Source organism: Ornithodoros turicata, chromosome 1, assembly GCF_037126465.1.
Source record: "Ornithodoros turicata isolate Travis chromosome 1, ASM3712646v1, whole genome shotgun sequence".
NCBI classification, from domain to species: Eukaryota; Metazoa; Arthropoda; class Arachnida; order Ixodida; family Argasidae; genus Ornithodoros; species Ornithodoros turicata.
The window spans coordinates 10,939,238-10,958,431 of NC_088201.1; the positions used below are offsets into that span (position 1 = coordinate 10,939,238).

The 19,194-nt window shown below is 42.1% G+C and overlaps 1 protein-coding gene across 1 annotated transcript; it reads right to left on the minus strand.

Moving 5' to 3' along the window:
- Positions 1–1,848: 1,848 nt before the first annotated feature.
- On the minus strand, positions 1,849–19,113 carry LOC135377462 (erythroid differentiation-related factor 1-like). Its single transcript, XM_064609872.1, has 21 exons — positions 18,874–19,113; positions 18,443–18,648; positions 16,837–16,900; positions 16,640–16,765; positions 14,552–14,614; positions 14,388–14,467; positions 13,743–13,866; positions 11,357–11,490; positions 11,176–11,287; positions 10,923–11,070; positions 10,604–10,824; positions 10,085–10,396; positions 9,154–9,556; positions 8,242–8,460; positions 7,972–8,172; positions 7,674–7,894; positions 6,852–7,010; positions 6,575–6,724; positions 5,897–6,047; positions 4,604–4,847; positions 1,849–4,531 (listed from the first exon to the last, which is right to left on the minus strand). Exons 1-21 carry the CDS (start codon positions 18,949–18,951, stop codon positions 4,399–4,401), a joined length of 3,549 nt encoding a protein of 1,182 aa, XP_064465942.1. The 5' UTR covers positions 18,952–19,113; the 3' UTR covers positions 1,849–4,398.
- Positions 19,114–19,194: the final 81 nt, after the last annotated feature.

Below are 19,194 nucleotides of genomic sequence, written 5' to 3' on the forward strand. Positions count from 1 at the left end.
GAAGCATCTTCGTCAAATTTAATTCAAGCATTTGTTCATCGGCACTTGTGGAGATGCTGTTCTCCTTTACGAATTTGATTGTACGGCCGAACAGAATATGCCTAAAAGACGCTGTCTTCGAGGAACTTCTAACATTAAAATCACCATATGCTATTGTTCGTTGCTGATTTGTCGTTATGATCATCGTTATTTCTGTAATTCCAGATGACATTTTCCTCACAGTATTTATGGTAGTAGTTGCGGTATTTAAATACTGTATTTATATTTTGTATTTAAATACTCATGATGAAAAGTATTTACGAAGAGTATTTAAATACCCCTTTCAACAAAGTATTTTGTATTTATATTTAAATACTCAAAAAATGTATTTATGCCCATCCCTGCTGCAGTGGTACAAGGCAATAAACAGTGTTTACTGGCTTTTCACAATGGCTTCTGAACACATTTTCAGAAGTTTGTGTGTGTGTGTGTGCATTTTTTTAAGCTTGTAATTATGCGGCATATTACTGTATTTACGAGAATAGAGGTCGACCCCTATACATGGGACCCAACGTAAGTAAAAGCAAGAATATTTAGAGCATAGATCGACAGAGAGAGAGAAAGAGTGCAACAGTACGATGGTGCACAGAGATTGGGAAGAGGACATCATAAAACAATAAAAGGTGATGTTGGCATAACCCCACTCCCATTGCTGCCACATAACTTCCTGTATTGCAGACTTCACTGCATTACACATGCAACATTACTTGGGCACTGTTCTTTTTATATTTAAAACACAGCACCTAAAAGAGGACAACACACTAAAGAAATACAGGGGGGGGGGGGGAAGTGCTGTTACGCAAAAGGAACCACAAGAACAAGCAATGTGTGTTGTCCTCTTTTCTTTTGTGTGGTATGTTCTGTAGTCATGCAAGCCCACGTACTAGCACAGTTATAACCACAGCATTATTCTTCTTAGGTTTAACTCAGAATAATGCAGCAGGTATCACTTGTACTCTGAAAGGGCATTTCCTATTTGGAAAATAAAGGTAGCTCGAGGCAATTATATGTAATTCTCTGCAGTTAGTTGGTCACATTTTAAAAGTAAAGGACAGGGATACAAATGTGGAATACCGTTGAGTGCTCAAAGGGCAATTGAAAATTATGATTGTGGCAAGCGGCACATCAATCTGCGAGGCCCCTCTGCACGGAGGCTCAAATACTGAATTAAGCTCGGATGGGGTAAAGAAATTGGAGTACAGAATTGCAAGAAACTGGCGGAAAGCAAATTTTATTCCTTCGTAATACAGTCAGTTAAAATAATTTCATTACACGATGTACTCATTTTGCTACATATTCCGATGAACTGCATATTTTGCGCAATAGCACGACTCACAATCATTAGATCACAACTTCCGACATCATATTTTGACAACTTTTCATGCGTGGAGCTAACAAAATCCTTATAACTTCTGTAAATACTTGGTGCTTCACTAGTGCTACACAGGGTTCCACTGCCTCACAAAATTATGAGACTGACTCCTACTATAGTAGAACAGTAAGCTGATATCCATATCACACATTCTTCTTTCTTTCCAGACACTACCACTCTGCAGGCACAAACCTTCAAAATCTCACCCCACGCACTTGAACTGCCTATTCAAGTCCAGTGTCATCAGGTTCTCCTGTGTCTGCTTAATATTAATCTTGCAGTCTCAGAAAAAAAAAAAAGAAAAGAGAAATGCCATCTCATGTCCTAGGATTGTATATCCTACTGTCCCATCCAATTATATCTATTTTATTAATGGTCTATTTCTCTCTTTTGTCTGTTATCAGAAATTATAGAATTTTTGTCCCTTTTTTTTGGGGGGGGGGGGGGGGGAGGGGTATGGTTTTTGAAAATCAGTGGGTAAAAAATGGGTTTTATTTCAGGAGTTATAAGGAGGGGTAAATCTGGCAATACCAGGTAGAAGAGCAGGTGGAGAATTTTTTAAAAATTACACATTTATGTGCACAAAAGATACGTTTACACTTTTGCAAGTACACTATGCTTTCAGGGTTTTTCGGGTTTTACCCTAAATGACGATGATGCAAATCCAGGGGCAAAAATAGGTTTTACTAGGTTTCGCCCTAAAGCACATGGTTCTAAATACATGTAACACAAAACACCTGTCAGAAATTTTGTCTTATCTCACCTGTGTCTGAGCAATGACTCTTGACATGGATAGGCTGTGTAAAGGCATGAGGTGATATTTCGACAGCCAAGCAATAGTGCCTGGAAGAAAAGAAAAAGGACTATGGAAATGGCTACTGGGTAACTAAGTTTGAGCCCAGTAGGAAGTAATTTTGTGTTTCTCCCATAGAATGGAAACATGTATACCTTGAATGTACCACCCTAAGGAAAAAAAACAAAAAAAACATTAGTACAAAATCGTCAGTGTTTTCCTTGACACCATTTGTGTAGCAAGAAAAGGTAAGACACCACCACAAAATATTGTAACTGACCTGAAATGCTTGATACTTATCAATAAAATTGTCAAGTCTTGCATAAGCAATACAAAATAAATGATAGCTTGTGCACGTATGGCAAACCACACACAATGTTGCTGAGTTGCAAGCACTTAGAAACTGAAGTGCTCTTAGTACAAAAGAAGTATCAGAGCAACTGTTTTGTCGACATGTAGGTAGGTTATTTTCAGTTTAAATAGCCAGCAGCAGCTTAAACAGAAAAAAGCTGATAAACATGCTCCACGGAACTTTTCTTGCTTTCTGTTTCAACTGAAAACACCAACTGTATGTGCTAATGACAATGCAAAATATGCATGTGTAAAACAGAAGTCACACTGACCATGGATCACAAGGAGCTTGGAAAAGGAAAGACTGTGCAATCCTTTTCTCTAAATAAATTAAATAAATTGTACATGGATTGTAATGGTAAATCATCCTCCAGGGGCACTGACACACTTCACTTACAGAACTTTGCTCATACCGTACATTGCTCACATACCATAAAAGAACAATTTGGTGGTGACATGCTACAACCTGCCTTTCCTTTACAATGTGCCTACGGAGGCCTTGTGCAAATGCTCAGGGGTGGGTGGAGGGCGGTGGAGCATTTTTTTGATGGTTTACATGATACATTGGCCCAAGCATTTAGCTGTTTGCAATGGAAATTTAGGCAAGCACAATTTCTCTATAACAAGCTATGAAAGACAATTTTACTCTGCATCACCCTTCTGTACTTGCAGAAAAATAAGAGCTAACAATTTTTTCTTCCATATATTTCCAATTTGAATGTGTTTTTTTGTTTTTTTCTTATAAAAAAACAAAAAGAAACACATTCGAATTTGGTACAATTCAGCAGAATTCAATCTATAATAAACATATGGAACCCTATGTGTGGCATAGCGACAAATATGTTCCTGAGAACGACGAGCTGAAATCTCTCTTCTTTCACAAACCTACATGACTTCGGTCTACCAACTGTTTTGCAGGGTCTCACTACAGGCCGATTGCTATTCTGCATAATTCATTTTGTTGGCATTCGTGTAGCATAGTATAATGCATTTGTATAGTATTCTAATAAGCATAAAAAACAATAAAAAAGCTGTAACAAAAGAAAAATACTTCGAGAATCTAAAACTAAACCACCTCGTTTTCTGATTGCAGTCTCTTACTGCACTGCATGGCCCCCAAAAAACACCCCTATGCCTTCAGACACCTAACAGAAAAATCAGCCACTGTAGCAGCCATATCATCAAGTACCAATGTAATAAGGAATAAAAATATAAAAAATTATGCTGTTTATCTGCACATAAAAAGAGAGAAAGGGAGAAAAAAGAATAGCAAAGACCTGTTACATTGTAAAAGTGTAGAATTACGGTTTCATGTTTGAAATATATTAGCGCCTCCCAATCTGAGACCTCTTTCCATCGACGTACACCTGTTATACACAGATAGCATTTATGCATGACTGATATGTTTCCCCCATATTGCCTGCAGCTAAAACCAGTTTGTAAAGTAGCAGTTCAGAAATTACTACAACAAAAGTCTAAAAATCAAACACGTCAGGACTGCAAACTGACACATTCAATGGACTGCAGCGAGAAAAACATCAAAATGCCAGTGCGCCAGAAAGACAAAAACGCCTCCGCCAATCACATTCCTGTCCCGGTATCTTGGACCCTCATTAGAACAAATTAGCACTTTACTCCTTCCATGCTGTGTAGCGGATTCAAGCAGGTGGCCATGGCAACGGCAATGCCGGCCCTGTCATACGACGCAGACCACTACCGAGCAGAAGGCACACGTTTCAATGGGAACATTTCGCACCAAACGCTAAAACTTTTCTCGCGGTACAACGCCGATAGTATCTGATCTTTAAATCGTCGGTACAGAAAGGTGACTCGACCAAAACTTCTACGGTCCAGGTTCTAGAGCATCTTTTATGCGGGAGAGCAAGGTGCTTAAGAAAATCTCTACGGGCACGTCGCTGTTCCGCTGAAGTGATTCGGAGTAGATTTGCTTCCACATGTTCATGACAGCTTCATTTCTGAAAATACGCAACCAGATAGTTAGTGTGCTACGATCACATGCACGTAGCATGTGATCCGCAGACAATCACCTGTGTTTTCCCGGAGTGTGATATAGTTTAATGATGCTCCTTAGGGTTGCCTGTATCCGTTTCTCGAACAAAAGCAAAATGGCGTTTCGGTCTTCTGCATCCTCAGGTGTGTCTTCGTGCTCCGGTGATTCCGACGGACTGGTCGCAGGTTTCTCGTTCAGGTGGGTCATCAATTTTTGAGATGTGAGGAACAATTTTAGTACCGAATACAATTTGTTCAACTTTGAATTGAAGCCCTGTAGTCCTGGAAGGGGGACGAATCAGGTGAAGTATGCATCAAAATAGGAACGAGCTTGAAATACTGTGAAGGTAGTAGAGCATACTATAAGATGCAACTAACAGACAAGGAGACTAAGTAAACTGAGTGAATGCAAAACTTTGGGTTATGGAAGTTCTGGTCTACTCTGAACATCACACAGGCATGAAGCTTGCTAATCAGAACATGTACAGAATATTCTGCGTATGTCTTTTTAAATGGGACCTATCAGTATAAATTTATTTATCTCTTTATAATACATGTTAGACCCTGATGTTTTAGGGTTAAACCCGATTTTTCCTCGAATTTGCACCCCGAATTGAGGTTCACCTATCTGGGGTTAAACCCGATTTCTACCTGCAAAACTGCACCTAGGCTAGGCACCTCGAGGCATCGACATACTAGTTTCTCACAAAATATGCGACTGCCCCTTACTTCTGGCACCCTGGATAAACGGTACAGTGAACATTTATTCTACAATAATGCCCGATTTCTCCCCGAACTCAGTTTGATGGTAATTTTTCTGCCCGAATTTGCATGAATTTTCGACATCAATTTATTGACCCGATTTCTACCCCCCGAATTTGGAAAAATATAAAACCCGAAAACTTCAGGGTCTATACATGATTGCCATAGAAGGAGGGGCAAATACAATACGTTCAACACTAGTGCACTTACAATGGAGATGGGAATTGACATAAATGGAAAAATGACCAAAGGGAAAGCAGGAATAAATAGTCAATATTTATTGTACAAAAATAGACTTGTGCAAATATTGAAATTTTCAAATACGAAACTAATGCTTCGTTCATGCTGAATTTACACACTCGTGAAGCGTTGGCACGTGTGTACAAGCTTGTAGCGACAGCCGAATGCCAGGGGCGATTATGTTGAAGAACAAAACATGTACGTATTAGTGCTTCCATTTCATGTGGAGCTATACTGCAAATTGAATTGTGTTTTTTTTATCAACATCTGTTTGCAATTACTGTTTGCTCAACCTGCTCACCCTGACTCAGTGATAGAAAAGACATTACCTGCCATCTGGAACTCAAGCATACCAGCATGTTCCAGGAGGACACGAACAAATTCTGTAACGTTTTCCATTGTCTCAAAAAGAACCTGCGCCTTGTCATAATAGTGTTCAGCTAAAGATTTAAGATGCTTTTTCCGGCTATCCTCACTGGTCTGCAAGAAAGAGGAGATTTAAAAATTTAGAGTACTCACCCACCATACTATATACGTGAAGTTAAAGATAACCTCAGGCACTCCACCTTCACATAATTCAGCGCAAATTCAGGGCAGGCCATTATCAGCAACAGCGTGCACGTTGCAGGAAAGTTGACTACAACACTGGATGACAGTAAGCAACGTCACTGAACACACAACATACTTGCAAAACTTGCAAAGAAGTGCAAGTTTGCTGTTTTCGTTAGATGACCAAAGACCAGTGGCAGATCCGGGGAGGGGGGGGGGGGGGTTGAGCAATCGCCCCCCCCCCCCCCCAAAAAAAAACGGTGGATTATACATTAGTTTTACGCGTCACCCCTCCCCAGTTATGGGCGTCGATAAAGCCAAACCCCCAAAGCGAGGGACTGGAGCCACCCCTGCCAAAGACACACTCGAAGACACTGCTGCTGTCGCCGACACCAAAGTAGCCGGGAATGCTGGCACTCCACCCCTGCTGGTTATCTGAAGCAACAAAACTTGTTTACCTGATTTCGATAAGCGTTATGATGCAGCGATGCTAAACGGTAGTAAATTGTGGCCGCGCGGTACTGGTACAGTGGCTGCCGGGCAGGAGAACATTCTGTACTGCAGAGTCCCAATGTTTTCATCATAAGCTCTACGGCCTCTTTTTCAACCTGGTAGTTTGAAAGCAAAATCAAACATGCACATGTGTATGTGATGCGTATGTGCAACAGGAAAATCTGCGAAGCAAAGTGCACAAGGGCAACACAACACACTTTAATGTCTTAAGCTAGGCCTTACTTCTTCTTGGGCGTAACTAGACAGCGGTGCAAAATCCTGCAGGAGGGTTGCCATAGTGAATAAAGTGGAGGACAATTCCCAGTGAAGAGAGTCCCAAATGTCAGGGTAGAGCTTGCGACTGTGCAGAATTCTTGCGGCCTTGCTGTAGTACTTGATTGCCTAGGTGTGATATTGTAAGTTGACAAGCATGCTGACAATTAGTAAAGCTCAGACATAATTCACGCAATAGCCACAATTTCTGAACCAAATGTGTCCCTCAAAGGGCACAGTGTACAGATTACTACAGTTTATCCTGTTTACAATGAACACCAGTGTTGCTGGAAACAATGTGGGTTTTGCTTTGTATCAACTGTATCTTCTTGTCAGAGGTCATCATATTTCAAATGCCAAGAATCAATCACGTTCGGACACTCTCACCATCTGACTTGCTGAGAACGCAGGACACAGTACATGGTGCCACTATAACTGGAGCGCAAAAATGAGTGAGGAAGTCATCAGACGAGGAATATTGTGCATTTGCCTAAAACTGACCCTGCAGTTGCTTCGTAACTTTGAAAATTTTGGCAACTACGGGTGCGAACTTCCATGGGTATAATGAAGGATTCTATGGCTGCAGCTGAATCTGATCATCGCTGTGACCGCGACTGACTGTACACTATTTTGCCAGCCTACCAATAGAGAGGGCTGCAAAATGATTGTTTCAGGGAAGCAAGAATTTGTATCGAATATAGCAGATTCCATTCTACAAGCCGCACACAAGACCCATGCGGTCACAGAGGGTTCTTCAGTCCCTTTATGTCGCTTCTGCATTTCAAGACTAACCTTATTGTAAAACATCCTTTCTTGTGCGGTGAACTCCGTTCGTGTAACGCCCTTCTCCACGGTGGCAGCTGCGTGAGCTCGCAAACGCATGAGGCGTCCATTATTTGAGCTAAGTAAGGCAATGTTTGGGATGTCATTGAGCATCTCAAAAGCCTCCACGCCTCTCTCAAGGCATTCCTGACTCTTTGCCCAAAGGTGCTCCACCTGCTCATTTGAGTATTCTGGAAAAGTTTTACGAAAAGCAGTCTTGGCCATCTAGACTAATAAATCATGCCCACATGTACAGCATTTTTCTCACCAAGCTCATTGAAGATCCTAGCAGCCTGGTTCATGTAGAACACACCAAGCTCATTGGAAATGTTTCCGAGCCGCCGTGTAAGACGCTCAAAGACGTCGCGCTTTTGGTTAGGAAGTATCTTCAATGCACTAGCGTAGCATCGTGCACTAAGAACCAGTGTTCTCTCCAGGTCTTGCGGAAATTCACCAGCAAGGCAGTATCCTAACATGTGAACACACGAAGGAGCATTAACAGGTGCACGCATATGGATTTGACAGTCTATAAGCTTACTTATATTTATCTTGTGGCTGGATATCTTTTCTAAAAGCAATAATATCCTCTCATCTTCACTGCTGACAGACTCAGAGTCTTCTAAATGCTCCTCCTTTGTAAAACCTTTTTCACCGTGCACCAACATTAGGTACACATCACCTGCCAGGCCCAGCAGGTAGACTAGAGATTCCAGACAGCACTGCTTGCCGTCCTTGACGACCAGGTACCGCAGTTGTTCTGATGAGGAGCAAATATGAGTACATATTCAATAAAAACAAGTAACACATACTCATAGCAGTTCAAACAAGCCTGAAACATTATGTGAGGTAATAACTGCACCAGTAAGTACCGTAAGTAAACCCAGTTTTTAACCTTGAGACCTTTAACCAGTGATGGCCAGTAGTTAACTACATGTAGTTAAACTACTGGTTAAACTACCTGATTATAGTTAAAAAGTAGTTATCAACCACTTGCAGAAATGTAGTGGCAACTGCTAGTAAAACTACTATTTCGAGTAGTTAACTACAGTAGTTAGGTTACTGCAGGCGCAAACTACTTCCGATTTTGCCGCAAGCTTTACGGCACGATTGTGCTTCCGACCTTTACCTTGAGCTACTTGTTTGATGAGAATGGAGGTGCAGAACAATTGTGCCGTGCATGTGTACTAACTCTTCACTTTTATCGCTGCTTGTGATTCACATTTCGGTGTCCAAGAACACTGTAGGACGGGATTCGTGTTGATGGACAACGCTAAGTAGTTATAGATGTAGTCAAAATACATTGCAGTAGTTAAAGTAGTTGTTTTAACTAACTCCCCTGAAAAGTAGTTGGACTACTAGTTAAACTACTCCATCGCAAAGTAGTTAGTAGTTATAGTTAAACTACTGTAGAAGTAGTTAGTGGCCATCACTGCCTTTAACCTTCACTCACCATGACACTGTAGCCCATACTGAATACACTTGAGAGCACGACCATATCTCTTCTCCCCACAGGACAACTCTGCCATGGCACAGTAAATTCGCACTGCTTTTTGCAGGAGAAACTGCAAACAGTGGTGCTTCCAAGATGGATCTCTGAGGTTAGTAAATGACTTGGAGACCTCCACCTTCCATGCCTCGTCTAATTTCTTCTCTTCTGGAATGCTCTCTTCTTCAATTTGAACAGGAGCGTCCGAAGTCAAGGGGGAGTACTTGAGTGGGATCGGTTCATATGGTTTAGCCATGTTGAGGTTCTCCTCCTCAAACCTTGCAGCCTCAGCTTCTGCTTTTGTGGGTGGTGATGACTCAGATGACTGTGCGTTAGTCGGGCTCTCAGACAGCACAAATGTTAAGCCCTGGAAGTGACAGGTACCAGAAAATAAAGTAAATTCCTTACGGTCGATTTAGTGTAAAACCCTCTAATTTCGCAGCTGCAAGTTTGAGAATTGGGCACATGGTACATATTTGCGGCCACCAAATTTAATGAACTCTGGCTTGCATGAATTCAAAATTTGTGGCTTGATTGGCTGACTTTGTGATAAGTCCGAGACTGCTCTGTAAAGTTTGACAAAAGCAATATTCTACCTGCTTCTGTTGCAAAGTAGTTCAAATTAGTAACCAGTAGAACCAAACATGGGAAAAAGAAATCTGAGGTCACAGCAAAGTGTTTGAAGCGCGAATTATTGCACATAATATTCGTGTGCCATTAAAATTTACTAAAATTAGGGCTTTGCGAGCATTAATGGTTTATAGTACACCTTAGAAAGCCGCTCACATTTTAAATCATCTTAAGCAAGGGCCTAAATATCTGACAATTAATGAGAACTGAATGAAACGTAACTCTCACATCAGCAAACCGTTCTCGTTTTGAAGAAAGTAATTACCTCAAGAACGTGATTCATGGCAAGCCGACACCGCTCACTCCAGTTTGAGCGAAAGGGGAACACAGATTTCTCGGCATCACTCAGACCTTCATTGCGATACCTATCTGGAACACACAGCGCATCAACTGAAACGGATGGACTTTCTGTACATTTTGCAGTGTCCTCAGGGGTATCAGAATCTTCTTCAGAGTCTCGCCAGCTACTGTCGTCACTCTGTTCACTCTCTTCTGGGCTGGCCGTCTGTACCTTTGCTGGATCCAAGTCGCTTGGCACGAACAGGTCTGACAGCAGGGAGTGGACAGACGATACAATCTGGACAGTTTTTTTTCCCTCTTAAAGTCACATCTGACTCAATGACCTCAATCACTAAAGCCAGACCAAGATTCCAAGATCTATTCCATTTCATTCAAAAGTCGCATTTGATTATATTTGTACAGGATTGAAACAGAAAAGCCAGCATATGTGCAAGTCTGAATATCAACAACAACAAAAAAAAAAAAGTTAAAGGCAAGCCCAAACCTGCAAGTGCTTGCTTGAATCCAACAGCTGCAAAGCATTCTTCAACAGACGATAAATAGTACCCTGCTTGCGCTTGCAGTCAGGGCTCTCCTTCATGTTGGCTGCCACGCGGAAGAGCAAGATAGCGACAGGCAGTGTGAAAGGATTCTGCTGCTTATCGTCCATAAGATCCGAGCACAAAACTGTCAAGTCGTACAACTTCACCACATCATCATTCTTCCCTGAAAAGAAATTCGCAGCATTAACTAAGTAGAGTGTGCACGCAGCTTTCATTATTTAGAAGCAAATTTATATGTCTGGTCACAATGAATTCTCTTGCCTTTAAACAGCCAATATGTGTGACCACTTTTTGCAGCATTTGACTTCAGAAAAGACAAGACGTTTTGAGCAACGTCCTTGACTACTTTTGGAGAGAAGTGAGAATTCTTCAGATGAGGAATCTCCTCTGTCTTGATGAGTTCGTATTTCTGGAAGACAAGCGTTAAGTTCAGAGTGGAGGATAAAATTGTGTAAGCACAATTACTGAAAACAGATCAACAAAGAGCTGTGGTAATCCCCAGAAGTCTGCTTGCCTGTACAATACCGTTCAGATGATAACACATGACAACCTCAGGTACGTTGCACATTAAATTGTCCAACCAATAATCTAAACCAGTAAGGATGTTGATAGGCTTTTGCATGTCTCTGGAATAAATATTAGCGCATAGCTAGTCACATGCGACAAACATGTTAAAAGCCCAAAATGTGTCATACCTCAACTTCAAGCTTACAGCGGGTCTTGTACCACCACCAAAGATTGGCATGTTGGAGCCTATGAGCATGCGTATGTCTTCAAAGGTCCACAGCAAGTTCCTCAGAAAGTCATGTCCAGCTTCTGGAACACGGTTCTAGAAGCCACAGGCACAGCCATAAAACAAGCGGCACAAAGTCAGCCCTATGACAAGTTCAAAGTTTGCACCGAACTACAACATGTCACGAAGGTAACAAAAAAAAAAAGAAAAAGAAAAAATGCTCTGTGGGGAGGGCTTGACAACTGCAAACAAACACACAGTACTGATCTTCATAAAAAAAAAATAAAAAAAACTAGACAATGTGAAACAGTAGAAATGTGTCATTAAAGTAGGCCCTCCTGCTTTTGCATCTAAATTTGACTACATCCTGAGGATATTACTTGGAATCAACTGTTTATTAGACCAAAATCAGGGATCAGGGCAAACAGGTAAATCAGGTAATGTCCCATTGGGTTTCTGTCCGGCAGGTTGTCTGGATGGCAGACAAAATTTGTGAAGTTCTGATAGCCTTGGGAGACGCAGGAGGCATCGCTTGTAATGATGCCGCTAAGTCAACAGCAGATGGTGCTTTAATAGGGTCTCTAAATTTATGGCAGATGTTGCTATGGTGGCACTTCTAACCCCACAGACGACAACAATATGACCACTGCCTCACTGCAAAAGAGTAATACCGTAATTTCACTCGTATTAGCCGTGGTTTATGCATGAATCTTCTTTTGCGGGCACTCAGCGGCTTATCTGATGACTATTTTTCCGGGGTGTTTTCCCCATACCCAAGTTTTAAAGGGACGGTGTCGTACCCCCTGCCCCTTTCATAAAGTGTACCATTCGATTGCCCTTTGTTGAAAATGAAATACTGCTAATTTACCCGACAAAACACGCCACAGTTATTAAATAACCGAATTAAATTGATAAAGATTGCAGAGCATGCCGCGATCTGTGTTGGCAACAATAAGAACAGCCACGTCGCCCTGCGGGAAAGTCCGTGATAGGATACAGAAATCGACTGCTTTTGCGCGCGCAGTGCATCGGCGTGAGCAGACGACTTTCAGAAGTTACTGGGCACCGCGGCAACTCTCGTACATTTTCTTTCAGTTCTCAGGTGAAAAACGCGCATTCTAAGTAGTGGCAAGCATGGTGGTTCAGAACAACTATGTTAATCTTCAAATACAAGTTAAAAGTCGCAGAACAACCCCATCCACAATCACAAATCTGAAGTCGCTGGCCATCGGCGCGCGCGGTCACATTACAGCTCTGACCAAAAATATATTACGTGCGCTTCCACTACACTCCCCGTTGTACACTGATCATGCTACGAAATGAAGTGTCGCTGACGACGTACATAGAGAAGGAGTACGTGTTTATTTAAAAACCGCATTAAATACTCGCGGAAAGAAAACACGTGACTTAGCTTCCACGTATCCGATTGTGCGCCACATTATGGGAGACCCCACAGTCAATGCTCGGACTACATTCTCCACTCGCGGAGGTATATGCCTGAGTGTCCCCATTTTGAGAGCAAAGGGGATTACTCAACCCAAGGTGCCTCTGCAAGTTACAATTACCATGACGACGACAACGACGCACCCGCAGGCCGACGTCATACGTGACGTATGCACGAGAGAAGCGCAGCTTTCGTCGTCTGCTCTTACGGCACGTTTGGACAAACTCCTCGAAAACGACTTGGTTATTCCGAATGAAACTTTGACGGTTGTATATGTACAGTACTCGTGAAACTAGTTTTGGCTAAGTTTCGGAATCACCCCGGCTGTACGCGACCGTCCCTTTAACGAAAAGGCCGACAGTGTCTCCGGAGCAGCACCGTCCTGCCAATGCACAAACAATGCAAAACATGTAGTTCAGTTCTAGTAGTTCAGTGTAGTTCTAGTTCACATTCGAGTAGATTGAGCTTCCTGGTACCTTCCTCCATGCAGCTTTAACGAAAGGGGTGACAGTGATTCATGTCTTCTGGAACGCCACAGACCCATCGACCCATGAAAAACACGCAAAACGGCACGATCCGGCACGATCCGGTCTTAGGAGAACACTAGAACTGATCTCCTTTGTTGTACGCCATGCCGACCTCGGAATGTGGACCATAAGGTTTATGGGCTTCTCTACCGTCTCCTTTGTCGGAAGACCCGCAGGAAGGGTCAAATAAGTGATATCCATTTTAATTGATTGATTTTATATCTGCACCACTGGTTTACCGCACAAATCAGTCGCGCTGTATTGCCCACGGCTCATCTGCCGGAACATTTTCAAAATGTTCCTAAAAACGGGTCCTGTGACTTATACGCGTGAAATTACGGTAAGTACTTCTGCTCTATTTTAGGTACTATACTTGCCTCAACAGCATTTTCACTTTCATGGACCATGACAGACTGCCTTGCCTCCCCACTAGAACCACCTGCTTTTGCCATGTCTGGACAAGTACTCAATTTTTGCACACTGTTTGAGTCATTCTCCACACTGAAAGTGTTAACAACGTGCACATATGTTAAACATGAATATAAACATTGTTTGGAATTCAAGGCGTTGTGACACTTTGCACACTGCCGCAAATTGGTCTGTGATGTAATCGAAGCAAATTTTTTGTTTCAGTTTCTTCTACGCCCAGCAGAGCAACATTGAAGCATTAGATTTAGCTCACCAGGTCAAGTTTGCCCAGCCACAGAACGGATTATAATCACAGCGGCCATTAACTAATCTGGCTCTGACATCATGACATCTCTACCAGTGAGGTGGCTGCGGGCGAAGTCACGTGCTTTCGAGAACCAATGGAAACGGCTGAAGCTCTGCTCTTTGACTGCCAAAGCTTTTTGAGCGAAGAGTTTGCTCAAGGGTCTGTAGCTCACAAACTATTAAGTGTAAAGGAAACATTCTTTTTTCCTCAGTATTCTGGTGTGCAGTACGACGCCTGCATGATGCAATATACACCAGATCTATCAAAGTGCCACAAACGCTTTCACTGTGACAATGTTCACACTTACCTGTAGTGTAAAAACTTTGAGAACATGTTTTTATTTTGCAGGATATCTCGGCGCTTATTCTTCCGAAGTGCTACCTTAGCCTGGAAACAAAATGCCACCATAGGAAATAACACCACAACATGTTGCTCTTCTGCTAGACTTAGAGAGTTAGGGGAATCACATACCTTTGCCTGGAGTGATGCAAGGACAGTATCATAGAAAAATTTTCTCAGCCATTCCCACTGATTCTAAAATAAAAACAAAAAAACATGATTATAGCTTACTTGTATTACCTCTCTACTTTTTGTGTTGCAGTGATCTCAAAGATTTCCTTTGGAAAAATTTGAAGGTCCTTTATTGGGTCTCATTTTTTCGTACATTTTTTGCACTTCTGGAGATTTCAAAACAATACTGGTGTGTCAAAGATAAACTAAAGATGCATTCGCACTAAGAAGAAAACACCATTGTGTTCATAGCCCACACACCACTCATGCAGATTTACATAAGTATGAGCATTCAAATAAACACATTTATGTGAAGCAGTGTTTTGCACTGTGTATTTCCTCATGTGGCAACCCTTAAAACACAAAACTGTGCCCTTAGAATTAAGGTAACTATCAATATGCTTATCAAATCATATCAGCAATTTTGGAATTGATCTGATTTGGAAGTTATCAAGTGAACCAGTTCTAAACTCTGAAGAGAGGGTTACATTGACCTGTCCCTGGATGGCTAAGTATACAGAGCGTTTTACCTAAGGTGAAAAAAAAAAAAAAAAAATTATATTGAAAAAACTAATTGTCTCAACACTGTGGGTTCGACGCTATTGATCTCGGGGGAGATTTTGCCATGACTTCTGAACACTTTTATAAAATTTAATTTGCAGGAAATTGAATTTTCCCAATTGAACTCCAAAATCTGCCAAGTCAAGGTAACATTTCTTTTTTTTACGGAAACAGGAAGCACATGCCAGATTTAACCCATTCTATTGAAAAATACATTCACTAATACAATCGTAATGGCCACAAAAACATTGCGTAAAACATCATTTGGAGATGCGCAATTTGCCGGCCGTGCTTAGATCTCTGAAAGAAGCTTTGCGAGGAGGCCATGTACCTGCCCATTCACTTTCCCTTATCCAAACCTTCTGCTGATAACGGCAGCATGGTAGCAACACAAAGTTATCTGAAAGAAGAGCGAGAAGGAAACAAGAAGGGGCGGGTGACAGCCTTTCTTCCGACGCATCTTGCATTAATTTGACAAAGAACTGAGCTCCATCGACAATTTTCGTGCCTGGAAATGATGTTTTTCGCATATTTTTTCAGCTATAACCAAAGCAGTGGAGAATGTATTTTACAACGCAGTGGGGTAAATCCGACGTCGGCTTTCTGTTTCTGTAAAAAAAAAAGAAGTGAGGTTGACTTGGCAAATTTCGGAAATCAACTGGGAAAATTCAATTTCACACAAATTAAATTTGATAAAAGCGCTCAGAAGTAATAGCAAAATCTCCCCCGAGATAGATAGCATTAACCCCATACTGTTCACACAAATATATGTTTTAAAGGAGTACAGAGGGCCATCCAAAAAAATTTCAGATTAAGACATCTGATGAAAGTGTGAGTGTCATTATACCGAATAGCGTGGAAGGTTTCGATGTGTGAAATTTGTTTCCCAGAAAAAAACTCACATAAACATAGCTCCGCGCGTTCACCCTCAACTCGCCACTCCAGCTATAACGAGGATGAGGAGGTATGATGGCACGTCACCGATGACGGCATAAGGAGACTCGTTCTGGTTTGCCAGTCAGTGGGGGTCAGCGCCTTGTCCCTTTGCCGCCGTAAACCTGTTTTGCCAGTTTTCCCGGAGAATTGGGGATAGAAGGAGCGGCCGAAGCATTACCGAGCAAGGAGAAAGGCTTTATCAGAACCCCGAACAGCCGAGTAGCAGACGACAGCGGAGTAGCAGACAACGTTTCTCTAGGCCAATCAGCGAGCGTTCTCCTTATAGCGTCAGCGCGAGGTTCCAGGCAGATCACAGGCTGGTACTGCTCTTCGCCACCGTTGCGCACGGTCGCTTTTTGCGGCGTATTTTAAATTCAATTTCCGCGATAATTATGACTCTGGGGTGTAAATTACTTCGCACAGTGCATCTTACTGGTCTACCTAACAGTTTTATAGGAAGAAAACTGGGTGTTAAAAATGACTTCTGTGCTACTTTAATACGATCCCTGCATATGCATCTTTAGCAGAGAATGCAAGTGTAGCAAGTAGTACCTGCGATTCACGAAGCAAATGCTTGTGAACGTCAAACTCATCCAGCAAGAGAGTCTTTCCCACGCGGTGCACCATCATGCTAATGTGGGCATTGCTGTAGGGCATCTTTAACAATTTCTTTATGTTCTGAAATATATAAACATAAACGTGAGAACAGAGCCTTGTATTGCCAATCAAAGCCACATGACAAAACTTACCTCCGAATCTGATATGACGTCTACTTCACCAATGTATTCTGTGAAGCTATTTGCCATATCAAAGCTGAAGCGAAAAATATAGTTCAATGTGAATCGCATGACCATGCGGTAATGCGAATAGAAGAACAAGAAGGTGAACATGATGAAATATCAACCTACAATCAACCCTCCATTGATGAACGTCTAACATTTTTTATTTATTTATTTTTACCCCAACAGCCCTTAGGGGCAACGTTCCATACATCAAGGTTTGGACTAAGGAAGGGTGAGTGTCTTCTCACAGAGGGCACTGTTCATAAACTTAGGGAATCTGTAAATCGAGGGTTGACTGTGTATTAATAATAATACTTTATATATCATCATTTAAAGGGGGCAACAAGTGTTCGGGAAAGGTGGAAGTCCATAGTGTACAGGTCCATAGCACCTGGAACTGCACAGAAAAATAGTGCACATCACAGTATGAAAAGTTACAGCTAAAACATTTAATGTGAAACGTAAACACGTCCGACAAATATAATACTTCAGGTACTGCTAAGGTTGCACAGTAGGACTAGGGCTGCCACCTTTCCCAGTGAAAAATACCGGCTGAGGGAGAGGAGGTGGTTAGAGGGAAAGGTACTGGCGAGAGAAAGTTTGGGAGGGAAGGGGTGGAGGAGCACATAAAGAGAGAGAGCACTCGCTCAAGATAATACGAAGAAACACATATGTTGCTGTATGCGGCTCGATTATTGATAGGCAAAAACGCTACAATGTATTGCATTGGAACAACCAAATTGGATTGTCACTCACTTTGAAAAATGCATTGACGCAGCCGCACCTTCTTAGCAGGCTCACGATGGTCATATACGACCTAAACTTCTAACTGGCTCACAACTACCAATAGCTTTGCACAAACACTGCTCCTGTCACATCCCAAAACAGGAATGTAATGTCTTTTGTGGAATGTAATGAATAACTAAGAAAGCGAGAAAATTTCCAAGGATCATGGTACAGTGTTTCGAGAAGGCTGTCGGGAGGATGTCAACTGGGACACAGATACGAATTGACCGGTCGGTGTGGGTACAGAATAGACCATCGGTTGTCGACCCTGTGCCCATGGCCCAATTTCCTTATCTGGTGACTGCGGAGTTTGTGTGTATGCTCTGGATTTATTCAAGCTGTAGTGGAATTTTGAAGGGAAACCACACTTATGAACAGAGAGTAGGTTATTCGCTTCTGAATAGTTAAACAGCACCCTATTTATAAAAATGTTCCTTAGCCCTGGAAACTACTGAGGGGACACAGCAGTAGGGCAATACAGATGACTTAGGAGTCCCATATGGACTCTCCTAGGATATTGGTAGTACATGTATTTTATGACTGTGGGCTGTATTCTATCAGGGTCAGCATTTTTATTGCTTTCTATGATGGCGCTATCATACTGCGTGCATCATTGGGAGAATATTAAAATACAAAAGTGAATCGTGCTGAACAAGATATGACCCTTGTGGTCAACCAGAGTAGATGTCAGGCGGCAATAACAAACAAAGGGTCCGTAAATGGTTCGGTAACGTCTTGGGGATTTTGTACACGCAAGACCCCTTTAATGAACTTTAAAGACACAAACCTTGAGAAAATAGTTGAGCTGTTGTGGGGGTAGGTCCACTTTGCCCGAAGTCCGTGCCAAGTGATATCATTTCGTAGCCAGTTCGCTGGAGGCTTATTCAGATTTGTATTACTGCTGAGCTGCAGATAGCACATGGCCGGTTCCGTGGCTGGGTACTTCAAGACTGCTGTGGACTTCACAGGAGACATGACAGTCAGGCTGCTGTCCTGTAGAATTTACAAGCATGACATCAGTCACGTTGGTTTACCGACATTTCGCCTCCCGACCATTAAGCTTCCGCACGAATTCAAGCCAAAAGTAAGTTACGGTAGAGTGAATGTTCAGAGCAATAAACTGCAGCCTGGAAACACAAGTGAAAACACATCAGCTGCTGCTGCTGCCGCCGCTTGTGGATTACTGAACTGCCTCAAGCGAAATTTCAAGGGATTTACCTGCTCATTTGCGTCAGCTGCCTCTTCTGATTTGTCAGTCTGACAATCAGTTTTGCTTTCTGCAGCTGTAGTGGCCATTGCGTCACATAAATACAGTCGTAAAGACAGTTAAAAGCGAAAACTGTGCGAATTACAAGGCACTCTGGCACCATAGATCACAGAGTGAACCTCCGTACACCTCCCGTTTTCAGTTTTTCAAGTTGATTTGTGATCACTTACAGTGTTGCCAAATTGGCCAAATGCATGCATCCCTGTGTGTCCATGAGAGCGATCTGAGCCGTATCTGAACTCGTAATACATTTTCAGATATAAATTTTCGAG

What these genes read in the sequence shown, in the direction of transcription:
- LOC135377462 (XM_064609872.1), bottom strand. Translation starts at nt 18,951, where the DNA reads ATGGCCACTACAGCTGCAGAAAGCAAAACTGATTGTCAGACTGACAAA. An exon ending in GCTGTAAGCTTGAAGTTGAG is followed by an intron (nt 11,288 to 11,356) that starts GTATGACACATT and finishes TATTTATTCCAG; the next exon opens with AGACATGCAAAAGCCTATCA. An exon ending in ATCTGAACGGTATTGTACAG is followed by an intron (nt 11,071 to 11,175) that starts GCAAGCAGACTT and finishes CTTGTCTTCCAG; the next exon opens with AAATACGAACTCATCAAGAC.